We start from the raw sequence: 25,221 nt of genomic DNA on the forward strand, positions 1-25,221 counted from the left end.
GTTCGTTTAGTTGCAAAAGGATATACCCAAATGGAGGGTATTGACTTTGAAGAAACATTTTCTCCCGTAGTAAAATTTATATCAATATGAGTTATTTTGGCCTTTGTGACACATTATGACTTGGAATTATATCAAATGGATATAAAAACCGCTTTCGTAAATAGTGATCTTGACGAAGAAATTTATATGGTTCAGCCAGAAGGTTTCATTGTTGAAGGCCAAGAGCAGAAAGTATGTAGAATTAGAAAGTTTATATATGGGCTAAAGCAAGTGTCAAGACAATGGAACATAAGGTTTAACAAAGTCGTTTTATCTTATAGTTTCAAGATGATCAATAAGGATCATTGTGTTTTCCTGAAAAGATAAAAAGGAAAGTATGTCATTTTATCATTATATGTTGATGATATGCTGATAGTTGGAAATGTCACAATTTGATACAACAGATATGGGAGAAGCTGAATACATCTTAGGAGTGAAGATCATAAGAGATTGTCTTAAAATACTTTTGGGTCTGTCGCAAGAGTCTTATATAAATAAGATGTTACATCATTTCAGCATGTCAAATTGCAACGTAAAACATACACCTATTGTGAAAGGTACTATTTTGAGCAAGAGTATGTGTTCTAAAATTCCAGAGGAAATAGTTGAGATGAATAAAAAATCATATACCAGTGCTATTGGTAGTTTGATGTACACTATGTTGTGTACACGTCCCGATATCAGCTATGTTGTGAGTTTGGTCAGTCGCTTCCAATCAAACCTAGGACCGAGACACTAGAAGACGGTAAAAAGGATATTCAGATATCTGAAGGCGACAACAGATTATTGTCTCTGTTTTCGAGGATCAGTTATGAGTCTGAAAGGTTATTCAGATGTAGATTGGGCTGGCGACCTTAATGATAGAAAAATCACATTCGGCTATGCCTTCTTGCAAAATGGTGACCACCATCTCATGAAAAAGCAAGAAACAGGCTTACGTGTATCACTGTTGATATTGGAAGCTAAGGATGTAGCTTGCGCATTAGTTGTACAAAAAGCTATCTGGTTAAGAAGGTTCCCGAAGAATCTGAAAATTGATGAGGATAGTGGGAGTCCAGTAACTGTCTACTATGATAGTCAAACTGCAATAGTTTGTTCCAAGGATCCCAAATATTACAGAAAAGATAAGCATATAGAAATTAAATATAATTTTGTGAGGGATATTGTATCTAAAAGAAAAGTAATTCTTGAGTATGCCCCTACATGTGCTACGCTTGTAGATCCTTTTACTAAGTCAATGACTAAAGAGCCATTTAAAGAACATGTAAAGTCTTTGGGACTTCGTAGAATGTAACAATATTGAAATAACAATCAGACTTTTTGACTTGATTGTGTCATTTGCCATAATTTATTCAGTGTATATGTTATATTTATTACATTTATATAAGATCTCGGTGAGTATGTTGACAGGTTGAGATTGGTCCACTCATATGGACAATCATCTCTGTTTGTTAAGTACAAATAGAGGTAAGACAATTACTTATGGAATAGCTTATGTAACTAAAATTAGAGACAGATCCATAAGTTGAGGTCACCTTGATAATTGTGTCAAGATGAGATCATTTATGTGTTAATAATGATCGAAGTAAATGAACCCACCATTTACTGAACCTGTTGAAAGCTAGATTAGAATTCATATGTTGAATTCAGGATTAGACATTAGGTATGTGTAGATCAAAATCTGTACGATATTAAATTTGAGTACAACATGCGCTCTTTTTAGTAAAGAGAATAATATCGTAACATGTGATTCATACCACATGTGCTATTGCGACAATAAAGGTAGTAGGAGAATGGATCCCTGTTTCTCTACTATGTGAGACCTTTGAGATTATAAGTTAATATTAGTTTTTGCCTTAGTGACTATTTAGATGTTTACTTGAAGTTCTAATCAGTGTCTGCTACTTTATCATGTATCCTATGACTATGTATGATTCGGTCTATGAAACATAACTAGGAAAGCGACTGATTAGTATGAATATATTCTAGCTAAAAATGATGATTAAATATATTTACATCATTAGATGTTATTCACTGGTCGACCCATTTATGTTATGTATATAATTGAATGTGAATATTGGATATAAAACATGCTCTTGGCATAATGGTCATGATAAGGGATTAGAGATGTTCATATTGATGTAAATGAAAATTATTTAATCTGGATAAATAGTAAGACATGGATATCTCCAAGATAATGGCTATGTGCCACTGGGAGATTGGATAGATTCTGAATAAAGGCTATGTGTCACCAGGAAAGAGGTTATGTGTCATGCAAAGTGTGTCTCTAATTTATATGAGCGGTTAAGTAAAGTGTAACAATTTTGTTAGCATTGATTGCTCAGAGAGCGGCTATGTAAGGTGTAACAATTTTCTTAGCAACTATCGCTCAATGTGCTTGCTGTCGCATGAACCATTTTCTCTACGTATGGATTGGATGTTCTAATATTGTCTATTTGACTAAACTCTCAAATAGTCTATGTGACTTATTTAGTCTTCGTGACTAACTAATTTCTGTGATTTAACTGAATGAACTAGTCTTAGCGACTTACCTTGGACGAGCGGGAGATGTAAGAAATGGGGAAAGTGGAAACGTGGGAACATGTCCACATTCCCCACTACTCTTAATGGAAAATTTCATTATACCCCTGGGTTATTTCCCTTTATAAAGGGGTGCGTCCAAGGATCATTGAGTAACATAAGGAAAAAGATAAGAAAGAGAGAAAGAGAACATTTGAGACGGTGGAATTTGATTCATGGAATTACGGAGAGTTTTTTGATCCTATGATCGTTCTTCTGATAATGAATTTTGCCACCGTCGATTGTAGATATACAAAAGATCGTTATAAATCTTTACCATATTAATTTATTTTAATTCATGTATTTAAAATTATCAACAACGTGACATACAAAGTAATTTCTCCTGCTGCTTTTTCCAAACTGCAATTCACTACCATGAATGTGACACGGCATAAGACAAACGACCGGATAACAGAATTGCATAAACAGTGATTGAAGGTGGCACTAAAGTTTAGCAAAATGTTTAGTAGAAAACAAGTTGGCATGAAGTCAAAGGCAGATACAAAAAACAACAATCGAAGATTATGAACAAGAAAAGTACTTATTTATCAGCCATAAGTCCGCCTGCTCAGGATCCTCCGTCACAGCATAACCGAATGCTGACAGTTGACCAGCCATATACTCACTATCACTCTTTGAGCTTGCTGTTTTTTAGCAGGTGCTCGAAACCGAAAAGAAATCCTTGAAAATCATCACTACTGGGCATCAGATTTTATTAAAAATCCCTATTTATTTCATGAAGTCGTCGCTAATTAGAGACCTTTTGATTTCCTTAAATTGGTCATTGGGCAGTGGAATGACTCTTGTAAAGATTGATTTTTTTTTTTAATTATTATTTATTTAAAAATGCTGAAATCGAATCGAATAGTGAAGTTAAAACTCGAAAGTTGTGTTATTTTATAAGAACTTCATGTTCGTCGCTTGCATGGTAATCTAAGGCGATATCAAAGAAGTGATTCATCATGGTGAAAAGAAAATGGGACGACAAAGTTTACCATGGAAAGACCTTTCATCACTCCCTGATTGATGTCTTCTTTCAACACTATTCAGTTATGGCCTAAACCTTATCCTAATTCTGGAAGCAGGCAATGAAGAAATTTAGAGATGGCCAAGCAATTGAAATTTTAGACCCGGTCTTGGACGCACAACTGCAAATAATCTGGCCATGGAGGAAATCCTTGAGCTGGGCTTCTTAATGTTTAGCTCCTGCCCGACCAACTATGTTGGTGGGAATTCACTTCGATAAGAAAATTTAGGTGACGTTTGGTTAAATAGCTCGAATGACTATGAGTATAGGATTGATAGTAAGGTGAAATGGAAATGAGAATGGAAATAAAACTCACCTAATTATATGAGTTTGACTTATTCCTATAAATCTAGAAATCATTCCCAAATTATCATTCCCAAACCCACAATCCAAATATTATCTTTTACTATCATTTCATTCCCTCATTCCTAAACCCACCAAGTGCAGGATTTTGCTTCTTCAAATTCGCTCTTGTTGGAGAACTACCGTGATTGAGAAACTCTGTAAATCTTTCAATAAATTTAGAGAACAAATATAAGGCACGTACACTCACTTTCCTTAAGCTATTTGCTCCCACGACAGTGATACCCTCAAACTAAGTAAATGTTCCTTCAAGATACAATAAATTCCTTAATAATGTTGTTTCCAAAGTGCATACTTGAAAACAACCCTGAATACTTTGGATTTATTCAAAATTGATAATTGAATGCTTGTATATTGTGTTGGTGCAAGTTGTACTGATAATCTGGTTTTGATGTATGATAAATAAGTTAAAGTTAGATGTGTTATTTGTTTAACCTTTCTACCAAGTATGCAGGAGTTGGCTGGTCTAAAGGACCTGACACCAGGCTGAAATCCAGCTAGATCCTCGGGACCTGATAGATGGTGGGAAGTACAGATAGATCCACGGGGCTTGATATATGGCGGGAAGTTTGGTTGGGTCCGCGGGACCTGACAACCGACCGAAGTCCAGTTGGGTCTACAGACCTGACAACTGGCAGGAAGACCTATTGTGTCAAAGGCAAGTCAAGTAATTACAGTTGGTAAGTGAAGGTAAGCGGCTAGAGGAGAGATCTAGTGAGGACGTGTTCCCCGTTAAGTGAACTGTACACGTCGATCCAACTTAAGTCCATTTGGAAAACCAAAGTTGAGATTATGACTAGATCCTGGTCTCGAGGAGACATGATCTAATTACTACTCCTATCTGCTGAGTTGCAAGAACTCTGTTTTATATAGGATGAACATATTTGTGTTGCCCAGGACTAACCCTTTTTTGCAGGAAAAGGAGCTAAAAAGAGGATTCGAGCGCCTGGAAGGGGTCCGGGCGCCCAGACTAGTCTCACCCGGGCAGGTGCATGGGGCTCCCTAGCAATCCGGGTGCCTGGAGTCGGTCCAGGCGAACACTTATTTATTTTTTTTAAAAAAAAGATGAGTACGCAGCGGAAAACTAAGTAAGAAAGCGAACACAATAAAACACGGTCGGTTTTACTTAGTTCGGAGCCTTCAGCGACTCCTACTCCAAGATCCAGGTCTCGCGGACCTATCAATGGGTAATCTACTAAAATACCTATTTCGGTACCTCTAGAAGAGAGAATCGAGTATAAAGAATTTAGGCGAAGTGTAACACGCTACACTTCCCTTTTTCAGTAATTAAGTACAGAATAACTTTGTTACCAACACATAGGGATCGATGTAAGAGCACTCTTGTGTCGGTGTCGGTTTGCCGACCACGATCGGAAGTCCTCGAAGCAGTTGTCGGGCATAGCAGAGTCGTAGCAGGAAGTCGGAGCAGTCAGAACCTCGAATTGACACGTAGTAGCTCGTATAGTAGTTGTTGAAAGAAGCTTGGTCGAGACTGCCTTATATAGGGCATGGAAGGCACCTTCCATAAGCATTGAAGGTGTCTCTAATAGGTTAAATCTGATCCCGAAATCTGCTGAAGCTTATCGTTGAATCTATCAACTTTTATCCTCTGGAAGGCACCTTCAAGCCATTGAAGGCACTTTCTATGAACAGTGCAAAGACGCCTTCAGGTACTGTTCATACGAATACTTTTTACTCCTTTTTCCCTACAAGTTGTGTTAGTTTAAAATTAAAATATCTAACCTTCAAAACAAAGTTAGCACAGTGAAAATAAGTAGTAATTAGCTCCCGTCCTCCCAGGACCAGGAACTAGTCAATGTCTCAAATTAGAGGTCTAAAATGGACTTAACATGAACCAACGCCTACTATCCCTCAACCGGGGCGCGTCTTCACAAAGTCACTCTACTCCAGTGACTTACCTTTACTTACCATCTTGTAATCGGTTGACTAGCCTTTTGACCTACTAGGTTTTCATGCAGTTGTCTGATTCGCAAATCCAACTGGACTTCTGCTAGTTATCCGATTACGCGAATCCAATCGGACTTCCTGCCAGATATCCGGTCAACCCGTTGACCTATCTGGACTTCGCACCAACTATCCGATCCCGCGGACCTAGCTGAATTTTAGCCTGGTGTCTAGTTCTTCGAACTTGTCAATTCCTACACACTCGGTAAGCAATTAGATCACAAAACCTCAAACTTAACTCCCTTGTCATTCATCAAAACTTGAGTTAGACCGTTAGTGCAATCTGCACCAACACATATGACCTTATATGTTATGACCTTAGATTAGTTAATACATTTTTTAAGAAAAAAGAAAGAACACTTGGTTACGTTCAAAAGTGGAAATAATAAATCACAAATTTACTTTCTTATGGTTAAGAATAATGATAGAAAGATTTGTAAGATTGTAAATTTATTCCTGGAGAAAGCTTAAATACTCAATATATATTAGTATTATTGGATATACGTCTCAATCATAGTATTAATAGAAAGAAAATATATATGACTCCTAAAATTAAATTGTGAAAGTTAAAGGATGAGAAGCAAAATATATTTAAGGAGAAGGTAGGAGTACAAGCATTAAGTGAAATATATGGTGACTCTAATACAATATGGTATAAGATGGTATCAAAGTTGAAAATAGTAGCTAAGAGTGTACTAGGTGAGTTAAAGGAACATGCGCTACTAAATAAGGAATCTTGATGGTGGAATGAGAAAGTACAAGAGAAAGTGAAGGAAAAATGAATAACTTATAAGGAATTATATATTTGTAAAAATAAGGAAAACTTAAAAAAATATACAATAGTTAAGAAAGAAGCTAAAAAAAGTAGTGAAGCAAAGAATGAAATTTTTAAGTGACTATATCAAAAATTGGATACAAAATAAGAGGAAAGAGACATTTATAGAATAAATAAAGTGATAGAAAGAAAGACAAGAGATCTTATTCAAATAAAATGTATTAAAGATAAATGTAATAGGGTACTAGTAAACGATGGAGAAATAAAAGAGCGGTAGAAGAGATATTTTCATCAACTGTTTAATGAAAACTTAGGTGACTAACTTAACTTATGTAATTTAAGTAGGTCAAATGAGCATAGAAATTTAAATTTTTATCGTAGAATTCAAATTTCAAAAGTAAAATAAACTTTAAATGGGATGCACAATGGAAAAGTCATTGAACCATATGATATTCCGATAGAGGTGTAGAAGTACCTAGGGAAACAAGGTACTGAATGACTTATACAATTATTTAACATGATATTAAAAATAAAAAAAATATCTGATCAATGGAGGATAAGTACTCTAGTTCCCTTATATAAAAACAAGGGAGACATATAAAATTGTGTAAACTATAGGGGTGTTAAACTAATGAGTCATATCATGAAACTTTGGAAAAAGATAATAGAAAAAAAGATTAAGGAAGGAGAACATAGTGACCGAAAATCAATTTGAGTTTATGCTTGTAAAGTCGACAATAGAAACTATACATTTTCTTAGACAATTAATTGAAAAATATCGGGAATAAAAACAAGATCTACACATAGTATTCATTGACTTGAAGAAAAACTTATGATAGAGTCCTAATAGAAATTATATAGAGAATTCTATAAAGGAAAGATGTTAGCGTAACATATATTGAACTAATTAAGGATATGCATAAGGATGTAACAACCAGAGTAAAGACTTCAAGCGAAGTAACTGAAGGATTTCCAATAAAAATAGGGTTGCATCACGGATCAACTCTAAATCCCTATCTTTTTATACAAATTATGGACGAGCTCACTGTGGGCATTCCAATCACGACACCGTAGTGTATGTTGTTTGTAGAGAATATTGTCTTCGTAGATGAAACACATGAAGGAGTAACTGCTAAACTAGAATATTGACAGGAAACACTAGAAGGGAAAGGTTTTAAACTTAGTAGAATAAAGACAGAATATATGAAATTTAAGTTTAGCAATATTAGATGTAATGAGACAATTGTTAAGATAATAGATAATGAGTTGTTCAGAACTGAGAGGTTTAAATATTTAGAATCATTTTTGTAAAATGATGGAGGAATTGAGAGAGATGTCTTATATAGAATACAAGCAGGATGGTTGAAATGGAGGAAAACGTCGGGTGTTTTATATGATCATAAAGTAGCTCTAAAACTTAAAAGAAAGTTTGACAAAACCGCAATTAGACCTACTATGTTATATGGAGCTGAATGTTGGGTTATGACTCGAGACATAAGCAGAAGATGAGAGTTGCATAGATGAGGATGTTATGGTAGATGTCACTACAAGAAAAACGTCATTCAACAACACTCAAACGACAACGGTTTTATACCAAACCGTTGTCTTTTTGCCTTTTAACAACGGTTTTAACAAAAACTGTTGTCTTTTAGTAATTTTTTTGGCCTATGACAACGGTTTTTAAAAACTGTTGTCTATTTATGTTTTTTTTTGGATACGACAACGGTTTTTAAAGGGTACGACAACAGTTTTTTAAAACTGTTGTCTATGTACGCTTTTTTGGGATTACAACAACAGTTTTTAAAAACCGCTGTCTATTAAGTGTTGTTGAATGCGATTGTTTTTTCTTTCGCCATTTTTTCTCCTTCGTCATTTTTCTGTTTATTAAGTGTTGTTTATGCCTTGTTTTTTTGTCTCTTTCCCAAAACCCTACTCTTCGCCGCCTCCTCCTCACCGCCCTCTTCGCCGCCTCCCTCCTCACCACCCTCTTCACCGCCTTCTTCACCGCCTCCCTCCTCACCGCCCTCTTCGCCACCTCCCTCTTCGCCGCCTCCCTCCTCACCACCCTCTTCGCTGCCTCCTTCCTCGCCGCTCTCTTCGTCGCCTCAACTTTCGGCCTCGCCACCTCCTCCTCGCGGCCTCTACTTTCAACCATCTTCACCGCCTCCTCCTCGTCGCCTCGACTTTCAGTCATCTTTGTTGCCTCCTTCTCACCAGCGCCTCCTCCTCGCCACTTCGACTTTCATCCATCTTCGCTGCCTCCTCACTAGTGCCTCCTCACTTCTGCCGCTGGAATCATCGACACAAAATGACATGATGGATAAAGGTACCACAAACTATTTCCTTTATCTGCAACAACGACATAGACAAAAGTGTTGTTTTTGTTGCTCAAGCAAGGAACAAGCTGATACAAACTCTGGGCCTAGATTCTTGTCCTACAACTCATGAAACTTGCCCACCAACCATTTTGGTAATGGTCGAAGCCATAGCTTGAAAGATCGGAGGGTGACAAAGATTGGGAAGGGAGGTCACAGCTTCCGCTCGCAAACTTCGGATCCACCAAGCGGATCGTGCCGCTTTTGTAAGATAGCTGAGTGATCAAGTAGTGTGTGGAGCCGATGGAGATGGTGGCTTTGTCGCCGTCGCAGGTGAGCTCGTACATCCGATCCCCGCACTGAGGCGGATCAGTTGTTCGACGAAATGGGTGGTTGATGTCGTGGAACAGACCGCAAGAGAAGGGAGCACAAGCTTCTTGGCTCCACTGCTGCTGCTGCTGCCCCGTAGCTGTAACAGCAGCCTGGCACAGGAGGAGGAAGAGTAGCGGCAGAAGCAGAGCGTAGAAGCTGCGCCATGATGCTTTGCAGGCCATGGCCATGCAAAGGGATCGAGAGCTGTTCTTGGTAGATGTCTTCTTCATCTATCTCAAGGGAAACTACAAGAATTGGGTATTGATCAGCAGGCAATCACGTTTACGCGGGTTATAAGTTGGGGACAGGAGTCCCAGATCGATATCACGGAGCAGGGAACATTGGCCACCCCATTTCAGTCCCCTATTTGTACCTTTTAGATTGTACAAATAGAATGAAAATTTATAACTCAGAATGTTATAAATTGTCCAAGAATGATTACCAGGGGAGTCTCTTCTCCTGCTTCAGCGGCGTCCTTTTCTGTCTTCGTTTCCAGGGGAGTCTCTTCGTCAGCTCGGTTTCGGTGCGCCACCGGGCAAACCGGGTTCTTCACCCGGCTGGGTCACCTCATCAAGGAGAAGGCCAAGAGCGATGTTGATAAGCTCTTCTTCGGATTCTCCAAGACGCGTGAGAGTCTCTCCGTTGTGGATGAGCTCCTCCTCTACTGGAACCTCGCCGACACCAACCGAGTTCTGGATGAGCTCGAAGAGGTGGCTAAAAAAAGGATGATCATGCAGTGGGAAGAGTTGACTTTGATTTTCATTCGAATTTTTCTTGTAGGCACTTTTAGTGTCTGATTTCGGCCCGAAAATTTCGTTCAAGATCGTGGACAGCCTTCGGAAAGATATACTAGCGGGGAAGCTGAAGTCTGGAAGTGAGATAAAGGTGAACTTTTTCTTTCTTCAGCATCTTCCTTGTAGGTTTTTCCCCTTCAGTAACTGCCTAAGTTAATGCTCATTAACAAATATCTAGGAGGCTTTGAAGACGAGCGTGCTCCAGTTGTTGACAAGCAAGGGCAGTAAGACAGAGCTTCAGCTGGGATTTAGGTTCTAGACTTTGAATTATCCTTCATGTATTTTTATCCAATTGGTCTTTCGTCCAAGCTGGACTCAATTGCAAAGCCTTTGATTTCCATGTGCAACCAGAAAACCTGCAGTGATTATGATTGTTGGTGTTAATGGAGGGGGAAAGACAAGGTCTCTTGGTAATCATTTTGATCTTGTATGTTCACTTGCACATTTTCCGTTTATGCTTTCACCTTGAAGAAAGTAGCGGAGTGTATTCTTTTCATCCTTAGGCTAGGTACTTTACCCAAGTTACTCAGGTTTATTTTTTGTGTAGGATTTACTTGTAAGATGTAACAGTGATCGCAAAATCTTTTTAGCAAAGTTCTTCTCAACTCATCTATTTGTGTTTGAATTTTGGAGTTAATTCTACCTCTCATTATGCTCCTGTATTGATTGCAACTAGACATGTAATTCATTTATAGAGATGAATTGGTTGCTGATTGATAAGGCAAGAGCTGTTCCTATTGTGTTGAAATAGTTATAAATTAGTAGCTAATCAAAATCTAGATAAAAAGGAGTTCACAGTTCTTCCTCTTCCATCTTATTGTGTGTTAACTAAGTTATTACTTTTTCTGTCAGGTACTCATAATTAATATTCAATGATATTGGATTTTTTTTGGATTAATTCTGAATAATATGCAAAAAAAATATTATTTTGCCCTTTTGGTTTGAGCATGTAAACTCTTGGACTTGTGTCACATTCTGAGCTATTTTGTTCCCTGCTCCGTGTCACATTCTTAGACTTGTGTGGGAACGTTTGCATTAGATTGTACCTTTTAGAATTAATGTTGCTTGATCACTGGGAAAAATAATGTTTGCATGATTTATAATAGAAGCTTTGTATGCAGTGACATAGAATGAAAATTCTGCTTAATAAGAAATTTAAGAGCCACCATATTGTTTCAAGAGGTTACCATTTATGTTACGTAGATAACGCTTTTTGCACTTCTATTAGATGACTATATCAAATGGTTTTTATGGTTATGTAACATTTATGCAGTGCAATTAGAATCACACGTACAATTTAGTTGCTAATTTGTAATATATATCTTTATTCGAATAGGTGTCCTCAAGAGTATTGGGAAGAATGCCGACAAGCTAAAAAAATGAAGAGACTATAACAAATTAAGGGAGCACTAGGAGCTGCAATCCCTCCTCTTCACCGACATCTAAGTAGAAAATCTTGTGTTATATTGTTCTACCTTTGTTTTAATAGTGTTATCATTTTGTTGATTGCTTATGAAATTTTGTTGGTTGCTTATGAAATTTCTTCAGAATGTTATAGATATTATTTTTGAATGTTAGAAAATTGTATATTAAATTTTATTTTGAAATTTAGTATTTTGAATGATTTATAATATTGGAAAATTATGTATTAATTTTTTTTATTTTTTTTCTAAAAAAGACAACGGTTTTTCATCGTTGTCGTAGATAGTTTAAAACTGTTGTTGAAGACTCTGTTATTAAAGGTAGACGCTCAAAGACAACGGTGAAAAACTGTTGTCTTTGAAGGAAAAGACAACAGTTTTTCACTGTTGTAAAAATGTTGTCTTTGCCTTCAAAGACAACGGTTAAAAACTGTTGTCTTTGGGCACCCCTTTTAACAACACGACCTTTAACAACAGTTCAAAATGGGCTACGACAATGGTGAAAAACCGTTGTTGTTAGGCTTTTTTCTTGTAGTGTGTGTGGGCATATGAGGATAGATAGAATAAGAAATATGAGTATTAGAGAGAAAGTTAGAGTTACATCTATTGAGGAAAAACTCCGAGAGATACATTTAAGATGACATGAGTATGTACTTAGACGATCAATAAATACTTTAGTTAGACGATGTGAAACTATGATAAACACGCATATCAAACGAGGAAGAGTAAAATCAAAAAAGACTTAATTAACAATAATAAAATAAGCTTATTTAAATTTAAATGACCTTATAATAAAAGATAGAGTATAATGACATTAAAACAATTCATATAACTAATTTCATCGAGCAGGATAATGCTTAGTTATTATTATTCTTGTGGTGTGAATAAATAATTTGATAAATTGCCCTCAAATAACCATGTTCTGTACCAATGCCTTCTTCACTTGGTGTTTTCTTTTAAGAAAAAAAGATTTTCTTTTTTCAAATAGAAAGTGAATTTTGATCTAGTTTACGTAGAAAACTATGTTTATTCTAAGTATTATGAAAAATAAATTATTATTTTTTATAAAGACTGTTTCATTTAGAAAGAAAAAAAAGACATTTCTAAGGTTATTTTATATTCTGTCAACGTCGAATCTTCGAAGTAGTTTTTTTTTTTTCAGAGCGTATCTAAGTGATAGTTTGGTTTAATTCTTCCGAACGAAGGATTTAAAGTTTATCCCACCAAGTAGTATCTATATATTTATATTTATCTCACTTTATATCTATAGAGTAAGTAATAGGTTTATATCTATAGAGTAAGTAATAGGAGCCGTTAAGTTAATAGATCTATCTTTTAAAGTATCATTTTTTTTCCCAGGACGTATCCAGATAATGGACATATGATATTTCTGACGTAATAATTGGGGATCGATTCTCAAGAACTGATAACCTAAGATTTATCCTATCACACACCTAACATTTATGTACCTATATTTATTTTCTTTCATATTCGTATCATCGATACTAAGAGATTGTTACTTTTTTTTTTCAAAATATCATTTTCTTAATATATATTTCGCTTGGGATCTTAATTTTTTCTTATTAGTATTTAGTTGTATTTTTATAATTTATATATCTTACCTTTTTAAATCAACTAATTTCAAAAAATAACCAGTCCGACCTTACAAAATTTTCAATCAAATACTTGGTTAAATCTAAAAATTACAGATGATCCTAACAGACTTTCCAATATCACAAGTAATTTAAACACCACACATATATGTGATGTCAAACATGAAAATCGAACTCTTATTACGTGGGTGTCTATCTTATTGTTTACCATGACACTGAGCCCGGGGCCATGTAGTTGTTTGTTTTGAAAACATTATACGGGCAGAGAGAGAGAGAGCGGACATAAAAACTAAAAACTAAGGTATGAATATTAAATAGGAACTTGGATCACCGTAAGCAAAAGAAGTGGATCTAAACTAAATAATTCTTTGAGTCATAGATTATTAGATTCCTTCACATGATCCACTAGTTGAAGAAATAAAAACAAAAGAGAAAGAGGAGGAAAGACCGGAAATAATAATAATAAAAGACAACTGAAGAGAAGGGAATAATACTATAAAGAGATGAGAAAAAATAGAAAAAGTGGATTGTATTGACTTTACTTATCTAATGGAACCGACATTATCAGATTTTAAAAAGACTTATGACTGACTGATTAAACAAATCAATATAGCAATGATAGAGCTCTTCTTCTCCCTTCTCTTAGTTTAATTCGTCTTAATTTATCTCTCTGTCTCTTGAGTCTATAAAAGGGATGTCTCTCCTTCAGCCTTGTCAATCCTCCATTTCCTCCAAAGCTTCGGCCTGCAGCTAGCCATGGCTTGCTCCAGCTTAATCAACAAGTGCTTCAGAGAATCATGGAGATGCATCAAGATTGGGCCATGGGGAGGCACCGGAGCCTGCAACTTTGATATTGGTCGATCTGCCTCCCAAATCAAAAAGGTCGTACTCCACACAGGAGACACCGTCGAACGTTTGGAGATCTCCTATGTTGTTGACGGGAATGAAGTCAAAACACACCCAATAGGCGGCAGTGGTGGTCAATCCCACGAGGTACGTGAAATGACCAACATTCTAGTTATATGGACTATCATTGCCAGTTTTAATTAGTTATTATATACATGTATCTTAGTTAGTCTTAACCATTTTATATATCGATTTTGAGATGTTGCAGTTCGAACTAATTCCTGGTGAATATATCAACTCGATGGTTGGGTCCGTCAAAACCTATCGTGGAGAAACTCGTATTTCTAAGCTCGAATTTAAGACCAACTTGGGGAAGAAACATGGACCTTTTGGGCACGGAGGTGGCACGGAGTTCACTGTTCCAGTCATGGACGGTCGAATTGTTGGATTCTTTGGCCAATCTGGTTGTTATCTAAATGGGATTGGAGTCTATTTGGCTCCTAATTAATTGACCATCTATTCAGTATTTCAAAATCTGCATGATCATCCATCCATTCTGCTGTCTTCTTCAGTACTTTGCTTCATCGTAGGATTGGTTTTAAATAAATTTGGTAGTTTCCGGTTATGGATCATCTGCCAACTTTAGTGTTTGGTGTTCAAGCTAGCTTGCTAGCTTCATTTGCTCTAATAAAATGTGTTTTTTATGAGTTTTAATTCCATTTTTTAATTTTTTTGGGGAACGGTAAAAATATATAGAAACCAAGAAAGTTACATGAAAATTACATGTACAAGATGTCTACAAAACGGTAGATGAGTCTAGACTTGGAAGAACATTCTCTCAATACAAAGCACCTCACCTTCGAAACGAAGTCGGTTCCGAGTTTGCCATACAAGAAAAATCACACAAGTTGCCGCTAAATAGTGAGCCTTCGTCAACTGGCCTTTGCCTTGGAATTGTCTCTGGAAAACTCTAAACAAACTTCTTGCCGTATACATGGCTAGTTGGATGCCCAGCCATTTCCAAACCTTGTCCCAAAATTGTCTCGTGATAGGGAAACGAAAGAAAATATGATCATTTGACTCCACATCTTGCTGACATATGGAGAAATACTTATGAAGTTCAAACACCAATTTGTCTGTTGTCCTCAATTGCCAGTGAACAAGCAACCAACAACAAAACTGGTGTTTGGGGAGTAGATCGAATTTCCATAATTGGCACCCAAGAGACAGTCACTATTTGTGACTGGAAAAACAAATAGGCATTAGTTGTGTCATTCTTCTCTGCTGTAAACTACTCCTTTTTATCATATCGACCGGACCCCTCGGCTCCTTGGGTGGCCACACTAGCGGCCAAACTGGCGACCCCTTATGTCGTCAGCTGACAACCCTTCGGTCGTGACGTTACTCACAAGGACTTCTCACCCCTGGCCAGTGGATTTTTGCCTTCCCCAGGATTCGAACTCTAGATTTCCAGGATAAATACTAGAGTTTATGAATCCTGGTAGCAAGTGAGTGTCACTCACTTGGCTACCAGGATTCATAAACTCTAGTATTTAACCTGGAGATCTAGAGTTCGAATCCTGGGAAAGGCAAAAATCCACTGGCCAGGGGTGGGAAGTCCTTGTGAGTAACGACACGACCGAATGGTCGTCGGTTGACGACATAAGGGGTCGCCAGTTGGGCCGCCATTGTAGCCGCCCAAGGGACCAAGGTTGGGCCGCTAGTGTGGTCGCCCAAGGGGCCTAGGGGCCGGGTCGTTATAGTAAACCACTCCAAAAGCTTCGTGTTGGCCTCCCCATAGCCACCTTCTCATTGCACAATTTGGCCATGAATGTAGACTAACATCTTGATCAAAGGAGAGGTCGACACTTTGCATTGTCATTGCTAAAAATCTACACCCCTGAGGTAATGGTGATGCACCCAACGAATCCAAAGTGAATCCTTCTTTGTTTGGATGTTCCATAATGTCCGGCATAGTAGAGCGTTGTTCCATATGCATGCAAGTCATGAATGACATAGTCTCCTTTGTTTTTGATAAACAAATAGTTTCTCATGAGATCAACGAATGTTTTGTGGACCAAACAAAAGAACTGCAGATTCCATAGAGCTTATCAATCACTCCACTTGGAATGGGGAGAATAGATAACCAATAGCATTCAATGCTTATAATACTGATCGAACTAGCTCCAAGCACCTTCCATCAGATAAAGTGTGTTTCGGCCAAGAGATAATCTTCTTGGTCACCGCATCATGAAAGGATTCATAATTTGTAATCCGAAGCTTCACCATAGCTAAAGGAACACCAAGATACCTAAAGGGCAAAATACCCTCTTGAAAACATGTAATTTTTAGAAGCTCACCGTTTGTTTGTTCATCTACACCCGCTATGTACTTATTGGACTTCAACGGATTAGCTTGAAGCCTTGCTTTGTCTCAAAAGTCCTTCAAACAATCGGTGATTATAGAGATAGTGGATGCATCCGCCCTTGGTATTTTCTTTTAAAAACAGATTTTCTTTATTTCAAATAGAAAGTGAATTTTGATCTAGTTTACGTAGAGAACTATGCTTATTCTAAGTATTATGAAAAATAAATTATTATTTTTTATAAAGACGGTTTCATTTAGAAAGAAAAAAAAAACCTTTTCTAAGGATATTTAATATTCTGTCAACGTCGAATCTTCAAAGTATCATTTTTTTGAGAGCGTATCTCAGTGGTAGTTCGGGTTAGAGAGCGTATCTCAGTGGTAGTTCGGGTTAATTCTTCCAAACTGAGGATTTGAAGTTTATCCATCAAGTACTTAATATTTATATATCTATATTTATCTCATTTTATATCTCTCTGTAAAGTTAATAACAGAAACTGTTAAGTTAATAAGTCTATCTTTCAAAGTATCATTTTGTTTTCCCAGGATATATCACAAATGATAAGGGTATGATGATATTTCTGACATAATAATTAGGGGTCGATTCTCAGAATTGATAATCTAAGATTTACTTTATCATACACCTAATACCTATGTACCTATATTTAACTTCTTTTTATATTTATGAGATCGATACTAAGAAATCGTTACATTTTTTTTTCAAAATATCATTTTCTTAATATATATTTCATTTGGGATCTTAGTTTTTTCTTATTAGTATTTAGTTGTTTTTTTATAATTTATATATCTAACTTTTTAAATCGATTAATTTTAAAAAATAACTGGTCCGGCCTTATAAAGTTTTCAATCAAATACTTGGTTAAATCTAAAAATTACAGATGATCCTAGCAGACTTTCCAATATCACAAGTAATTTAAACACCGCACATATATGTGATGTCAAACATGAAAATCGAACTCTTTGAGTATTAAACAGGAACTTGGATCACCGTAAGCAAAAGAAGTGGATCTAAACTAAATAATTCTTTGAGTCGTAGATTATTAGATTCCTTCACATGATCCACTAGTTGAAGAAATAAAAACAAAAGAGAAAGAGGAGGAAAGACCGGAAATAATAATAATAAAAGACAACTGAAGAGAAGGGAATAATACTAGAAAGAGATGAGAAAAAATAGAACAAGTGGATTGTATTGACTTTTCTTATCTAATTGAACCGACATTATCAGATTTTAAAAAGACCTATGACCGACTGATTAAACCAATCAATATGGCAATGATAGAGCTCTTCTTCTCCCTTCTCTTAGTTTAATTGTCTTAATTTATCTCTCTGTCTCTTGAGTCTATAAAAGAGATGTCTCTCCTTCAGCCTTCTCAATCCTCCATTGCCTCCAAAGCCTCGGCCTGCAGCTAGCCATGGTTGTCATGAAGATTGGGCCATGGGTGTTAAATTGAAGTTTTCTTTAAAGTTCATAATTCAGAAAACTAGAAGGATCTTGAAATTCATGATTCTCATTTATACGAAAGATTGACGACATATCTTGATCCATGAGAAAGGAAACAACGACGGCAGAAGAAATCTCTACAAGTCCCAATCTATCTCTTCCCTTTCGCTTTCTTCTTCACACCTTTCTGATGGCTACGATGAAAAAATACTTCTGGGAGAGACAGAACCCATGTACGTAAAGAAGCCAACCTCCATCAAGTTGGCTACGTGCAATTTTGGGATGTTAAAATAACTTCCCATTATCCCATACATAATGACCAATAAGTCATTTAATTAAATTAATATTTCATATGAGTCATACATTAAAATAATAAACTATTATTATTATAATTATTATTATTTTTCTAACATTCTCCCACTTGACTCATGTGATATTGTGTCACTTAATAATTATATCAATCATAATGCGCATGAATAGACTTTACATATATTGGCTCCATCATTAACGTAATCAAGGATAGGAACTAATAAGAGTCATGGCGGTTATATATTATTATAACAACATATTCCCTTCCATGTACTACTATATTAGTCTTCTCCTCACACGATCTTAGAATGAGAAATCCATAACGGGTTCAAACATAATGTCTTTATCAAAGACAAAATCTGTTTTCAACATCATCATTTGCATGCATACACATAAGATTGAAAACAGAAAATTCAGAAACTTATACATTAATGAGCTCAGAGTGTCAAACAACATTACTGTTTAACATTCACCAGTAGACATGATGCCCATACTCTCAACATGACCAGAAAATATTTTGGGCGACAACCCTTTTGTTAAAGGGTCAGCTATCATAAGATTCGTGCTAATATGTTCTATTGACACTCTATGTTTCTGAACTTCTTCTTTAACGGCAAAGTATTTCAATTCCATATGTTTAGCACCTTTAGAATACTTATCGTTTTTAGAAAAGAAGACAGCTGCGGAATTATCACAATAAATTTTCAGCGGCTTGGCAATACTGTCGACTATTCCAAGTCCTGAAATAAAGTTCCGCAACCAATTAGCCTGAACCGTAGCCTCAAAGCATGCCACAAATTCAGCTTCCATGGTAGATGTAGCAATGACTGATTCCTTTGCACTCTTCCATGATATTGCTCCTCCAGCTAAAAGATACAAATAGCCAAATGTAGACTTTCTTGTATCTACACAACCAGCAAAGTCTGAATCTGAATATCCAATCACCTCAAAACGATCAGATCTTCTATAAGTAAGCATGTGATCCTTTGTCCCTTGCAAGTATCTTAAGACTTTCTTTGCAGCTTTCCAATGATCTAATCCTGGATTACTCTGGTATCTTCCAAGCATACCAATTGCAAAGCTAATATCTGGCCTTGTACATGTTTGAGCATACATCAAACTCCCAACAACAGATGCATCAGGAATCATCTCCATCTGTTTTCGTTCCAAATCATTCTGTGGACATTGCATAAGACTAAATTTGTCTCCCTTTTGTATTGGAACAGGAGATGATGAACATTTATCCATTCTGAATCTCTCTAAAACTTTATTAATATATGTTTTCTAAGACAAACCTAACAATCCTTGTGACCTATCTCGGAATATTTCTATTCCAATCACATAGCTTGCCTCACCCATATCCTTCATTTCAAAGTTGTTAGAGAGAAACTTCTTAGTCTCACTTAATAGACCAAGATCATTAGTTGCTAGCAAGATGTCATCAACATACAGAATTAGAAAAATAAACTTGCTCCCACTTACCTTCAGATATATACATCGATCAACAATGTTTTCCTTAAATCCAAAGGACATAATTGTATCATTAAATTTGAGATACCATTGTCTGGAAGCTTGTTTAAGTCCATATATTGATTTCTTAAGTTTGCACACCATGTGTTCCTTTCCTTCTTCTATAAACCATGTTGGTTGGTCCATATAAACATCTTCCTCTAAATTCCCATTTAGAAAGACAGTTTTCACATCCATTTGGTGTAACTCTAAATCATAATGAGCTACCAGTGCCATAATAATTCTGAAAGAATCTTTCTTGGAAACTGGTGAAAATGTTTCCTTATAGTCAATGCCATCTTTTTGAGTAAAACCTTTGGCTACAAGTCGAGCCTTGTGACGTTCAATATTACCATGAGAGTCACGCTTAGTCTTAAAGACCCATTTACACCCAACTCTCTTACATCCTTCAGGTAATTCCACAAGGTCCCATACATCATTCTGTACCATTGATTTAAGCTCATCTTTCATGGCATCTAACCATTTATCAGAATTATCACTATCAATAGCTTGTGAAAATGAAACTGGATCATTATCAATATTTAAGTCATCTTCTGACTCTTGTAGATAAATCACATAATCATTCGAAATAGCAGATCTTCTTCCTCTTTCGGATCTTCTTAATGTTATTTCTTGTGGTTGTTCTGCTATAGGTTCATTATTAACCTCAGGATTATTAATTTGTTGTTCTTCTTGATTGTTACATGGTTCAATAACATGAGGAACAACAATTAAAGAATTAGAAGTACGCGTTAAAGGAACTTGTACTCTAATTTCCTTAATCTCCACATTCCGTGAAGCTTCACTCCCACTGGTTTCACCATTCTCAATGAACCGAGCATTTCCAGTTTCAACAATTCTTGTACTATGGGTAGGACAGTAAAAGCTATACCCTTTAGATTTTTCTGGATAACCAATGAAATATCCACTGATCGTTCTTGCATCCAGTTTCTTTTCTTGTGGATTATAAATTCTTATTTCTGCCTGGCAACCCCAAACATGCAGGTGCTTTAAACTGGGTTTCCTACCTGTCCACAGTTCAAAAGGTGTCTTAGGAACTGCCTTACTAGGAACCCTGTTTAACAAATACATGGCAGTTTTTAAAGCATGCATCCACAATGACATGGGTAAAGATGAATTACTTAACATACTCCTAACCATATCCATTAAAGTTTGATTATGCCTTTCTGATACACGATTTTGTTGTGGTGTACCTGGCATTGTGTATTGAGCACAAATACCATGTTTCTCAAGGAATTTAGCAAATGAACCAGGATGTTGTCCTGTTTCATCATATCTTCCATAATACTCACCACCTCTATCTGACCTGATAATTTTCACCTTTCTGTCTAATTGCCTTTCAACTTCACTTATATAAAGTTCTAAGGCATTCACTGCTTGAGATTTCTCATGCAATAAATAGATATAACCATAACGTGAATAATCATCAATGAAAGTGATAAAATATTTTTCTTTACCAAAAGAACTACTATCAAAAGGTCCACATATATCAGTGTGCACAATTTCAAGAAGTTGAGTACTTCTTGTGGCACCTTTCTTTGTGTGTTTTGTTTGTTTCCCTTTAATACAATCCACACAAAAATTAAGGTCAGTGAAATCCAAATCAGGAAGAATGCCATTATTTACCAATCTTTTCATTCTTTCTTTGGAAATGTGACCTAAACGCTTATGCCACAAGTAAGCAGAACGTTCATTCACTAAACTACGTTTAGTGCCAACTTGATGCAAGGTCAATAATGTTTCAGAATACATACTATCAAGATTAAATTTATATAAACCATCACAAAGCATACCAGATCCAATCATATAGGTATGCTTATACAAACTGAAACATCCATTACCAAATTTAAAATAGTATCCAGCAACATCAAGTTTAGATACAGAAACTAAATTCCTAGAAATACTAGGTACATAAAGAGTTTCATATAAATCTAAATGATGCCCAGTGTCAAGGATTAAACGATAAGTCCCGACAGCTTCCACTGGAACTTTCACTCTATTCCCCATGAGAACGAACTTCTCATTTGGGCTTATGGTTTGGATTGTAAGGAATCCCTGCATCGTATTAGAAACATGAGTTGTACCTCCAGAATCAAGCCACCAAGTATTATGGGGAACTTCAGTCAAATTTGATTCGAGACATACATAAGCAATAAGCTTACCTTTCTTTTCGAACCAAGCTTTACGTTTTTGACAATCCTTTTGGAAGTGTCCAAATTTCCCACAGAAATGACATTTATTCTTGTTTGATTCTTTCTTTTGGATTTTAGCAGAGGACTCACAGATCTTTAACTGTCCTTTGCCCTTTCCATGTCTCTTTTCAATTTTCTTTCCAGCTCCTTGATGATTCACATAATGAATGGAGTGATTTCCTTGATTCTTAAGTCTGGTTTCCTCTTGAACTAACATACTATGCAATTCATGCACATTCCATTTGTCTTTCAGGGTATTGTAGTTCATTTGGAATGGACCATACTCAGACGGTAAAGAGTTCAGAATAAACTGAACAAGGAAATTTTCATCCACTTCCATTCCCAAAGACTTAAGTCTTGCTGCAATGTTTGTCATTTCAATAGCATGCTCATGCATAGTACAAGAACCATCAAACTTCATGGTGGTTAAAGTACCCATCAGTGTCCCAGCAAGAGACTTGTCAGCGGTTTGGGAGCGCTCTTTCACAAATTCCATAAACTCTTTAGCACTTTCAGTTTTAGGAAGAGCTGACTTGATGTTATTTGCTATGCTCATTCGCATAAACATTAGGCTAAGTCTGTTTGACCTTTCCCAAGCCTTATAATGAGCTCTTTCTTCATTGCCACTAGCATTAGTAATAGCTGCAGGTTTCTCTACTTGGAGTGCCAAATCAAGATCCAACACACCAAGATGAAATTGGACTTGTTCACTCCAATCAAAGAAATTCAGCCCATTAAAAATCGGAACAGACGTAGCATGCGAATGTAAAGAAACAAGAATATGTACTGCAATTAACACATGCTTAACATTAATACTTTGAGTCATAAATTAATATATAAAATAGATTCAGACAACAAATAAGCATTCATGTATATTAATGTTCTCCTTTGGGTGATACATCAACATACAATAATAATCCTAATGATGCTAATAGAGTTAACATTATTTAGTAATGATATATGCACTAATTAGAAATACTTACTATCTTTGGATATATAAATAAAACTAATAGTGCACAAACACTACTAACAATCATGTCCATTAATTATAAGCGCAATTAATCAACCTTTGGGTGATCCATAAATGCCTTACAACAATGAACTTCAATTGACCCATAAATCAATAATTATCACATCACGTATAGCATCAAATTCTATGGGTAATTGAAATATAAATATATAATTTGGAATTGAATAACTTACATATTTGACCACTTTGGTGATTAACAAATCTATCATACTTTAATTTCCAAATATTAAATAATTCATAAACAATTATGTTCTCAATCATAACATGCATATCTCGGCATAACAGTAATAAAGTGCACAGCATATAAATCGAAACCATAAGAATGCAGTATATAATTTTTGTAACAGGATGCAAGTCTTAAGTTTGTATGTGAACATAAAGTTTTATTACTTTAACATAATGGATTGTTGGCAACATAATTCACGTACAAACCATTTACTGAAGCATTGTTTCCTTTCTAATTTTTTTTTGTTTTTTTTTTTTTTGATCATACTAGCCGAAATTGCATATCCGAAATTGCACATTATAAAATATGTAAGTCTACAAGATACATAACAGAAAAGCAATTCATAATATACCACTTTAATTAAAATACAATTATTGAAACAATCAAATAATTATTGAACCGAAATCAGAACCGAAGTCATTCTTATCCCTGCTAAATTTTTGTTTAACAAGTCATTATACTTATCATAATTGAGAATTGCATAGCGAACAAGCATTTCAAAAATTCTCAAATTAGGGTTCATATAAAGTAGGGAAGATAATCATACATAGAGAATCATAAATTTCACAACTTGGCTCTGATACCACATGTTAAATCGAAGTTTTCTTTAAAGTTCATAATTCATAAAACTAGAAGGATCTTGAAATTCATGATTCTCATTTATACGAAAGATTGACGACATACCTTGATCCATGAGAAAGGAAACAACGACGGCAGAAGAAATTTCTACAAGTCCCAATCTATCTCTTCCCTTTCGCTTTCTTCTTCACACCTTTCTAATGGCTACGGTGAAAAAACACTTCTGGGAGAGACAGAACCCATGTACGTAAAGAAGCCAACCTCCATCAAGTTGGCTACGTGCAATTTTGGGAGGTTAAAATAACTTCCCATTATTCCATACATAATGACCAATAAATCCTTTAATTAAATTAATATTTCATATGAGTCATACATTAAAATAATAAATAATTATTATTATAATTATTATTATTTTTCTAACAATGGGGAGGCACCGGAGCCTGCAGCTTTGACTTTGGTCGATCTTCCTCCCAAATCACAAAGGTCGTACTCCACGCAATGACCATCGTCGACAGTTTGGAGATCTCCTACGTTGTTCACGGGAATGAAGTCAAAACACACCGAATAGGCGGCAGTGGTGGTCAATCCCACGAGGTACGTGAAATGACCATCATTCTAGTTATATGGACTATCATTGCTAGTTTTACAAGCTAAGTTATATATATACATGCATCTTATTAATTAGTCTTAACCATTATATATATCGATTTTGAGATGTTGCAGTTCAAACTACTTCCTGTTGAATATATCAACTCAGTGGTTGGGTCCGTCAAAACTTTTCGTGGAGAAACTTGTATTGCTAAGCTCGAATTTAAGACCAACTTGGGGAAGAAGTATGGACCTTTAGGGAAAGGAGGTGGCATTGAGTTCACTGTTCCAGTCGTGGAGGGTCAAATTGTTGGATTCTTTGGCCAATCCGGAAGTTTTCTAAATGGGATCGGAGTCTATTTGGCTCCTAATTAATTATATTGGCTATCTATTCAGTATTTCAAAATCTGCATGATCATATATCCATTGGTTTTAAATAAATTTGGTAGTTTCCAGTAATGGATGATCAGCCAACTTTAGTGTTTGGTGTTCAAGCTAGCTAGCTGGCTAGCTTCATTTGCTCTAATAAAATGTGTTTCTTTTATGAGTTCTAATTCTATTTTTTCTTTATTTTTTTGGAAAATGGTAAAAATATGTAGAAACCAAGAAAGTTACATGAAAGTTTTATGGACTAGATGCCTAGAAAACGATAGAGACAAGAGACTTTGAGGAGCATCCTCTCAGTACAAGGCATCTCACTCAAAATGAAATCGGTTCCAAGCTTGTCCTACAAGAAAGACCACATAAGTTGCTGCTAAATAGCAAACCTTCGTTAGTCGGCCTATGGAAAACTCTAAACAAACTTCATGTCGTATAGATGGCTGGTCGGAT

General features: G+C 35.9%; 3 protein-coding genes across 3 annotated transcripts; all 3 read left to right on the top strand.

Annotated features, from left to right (window-relative positions):
• Window positions 1–9,616: 9,616 nt before the first annotated feature.
• Window positions 9,617–10,699, top strand: LOC121979947 (cell division protein FtsY homolog, chloroplastic-like). The gene is made up of 5 exons (XM_042531921.1): window positions 9,617–9,694; window positions 9,850–10,146; window positions 10,217–10,321; window positions 10,409–10,482; window positions 10,582–10,699. The coding sequence occupies exons 1-5, from the start codon at window positions 9,617–9,619 to the stop codon at window positions 10,697–10,699; spliced, it is 672 nt and encodes a 223-aa protein (XP_042387855.1).
• Window positions 10,700–13,929: 3,230 nt separating this feature from the next.
• LOC121983185 (protein GOS9-like) lies at window positions 13,930–14,824 on the top strand. Its single transcript, XM_042536140.1, has 2 exons — window positions 13,930–14,257; window positions 14,379–14,824. Exons 1-2 carry the CDS (start codon window positions 14,021–14,023, stop codon window positions 14,616–14,618), a joined length of 477 nt encoding a protein of 158 aa, XP_042392074.1. The 5' UTR covers window positions 13,930–14,020; the 3' UTR covers window positions 14,619–14,824.
• A 9,476-nt stretch (window positions 14,825–24,300) lies between these two features.
• On the top strand, window positions 24,301–24,765 carry LOC121979948 (jacalin-related lectin 3-like). Its single transcript, XM_042531922.1, has 2 exons — window positions 24,301–24,396; window positions 24,526–24,765. The coding sequence occupies exons 1-2, from the start codon at window positions 24,301–24,303 to the stop codon at window positions 24,763–24,765; spliced, it is 336 nt and encodes a 111-aa protein (XP_042387856.1).
• Window positions 24,766–25,221: the final 456 nt, after the last annotated feature.

This window comes from Zingiber officinale, chromosome 5A (assembly GCF_018446385.1).
Source record: "Zingiber officinale cultivar Zhangliang chromosome 5A, Zo_v1.1, whole genome shotgun sequence".
Classification (NCBI taxonomy): Eukaryota; Viridiplantae; Streptophyta; class Magnoliopsida; order Zingiberales; family Zingiberaceae; genus Zingiber; species Zingiber officinale.

Coding starts and splice junctions, on each gene's coding strand:
- LOC121979947 (XM_042531921.1), top strand. CDS start 9,617: ATGGCCATGCAAAGGGATCGAGAGCTGTTCTTGGTAGATGTCTTCTTC. Junction 10,322..10,408: donor AGTCTGGAAGTGAGATAAAG/GTGAACTTTTTC, acceptor ACAAATATCTAG/GAGGCTTTGAAGACGAGCGT. Junction 10,483..10,581: donor GAGCTTCAGCTGGGATTTAG/GTTCTAGACTTT, acceptor ATGTGCAACCAG/AAAACCTGCAGTGATTATGA.
- LOC121983185 (XM_042536140.1), top strand. CDS start 14,021: ATGGCTTGCTCCAGCTTAATCAACAAGTGCTTCAGAGAATCATGGAGA. Junction 14,258..14,378: donor GTGGTGGTCAATCCCACGAG/GTACGTGAAATG, acceptor GAGATGTTGCAG/TTCGAACTAATTCCTGGTGA.
- LOC121979948 (XM_042531922.1), top strand. CDS start 24,301: ATGACCATCGTCGACAGTTTGGAGATCTCCTACGTTGTTCACGGGAAT. Junction 24,397..24,525: donor GTGGTGGTCAATCCCACGAG/GTACGTGAAATG, acceptor GAGATGTTGCAG/TTCAAACTACTTCCTGTTGA.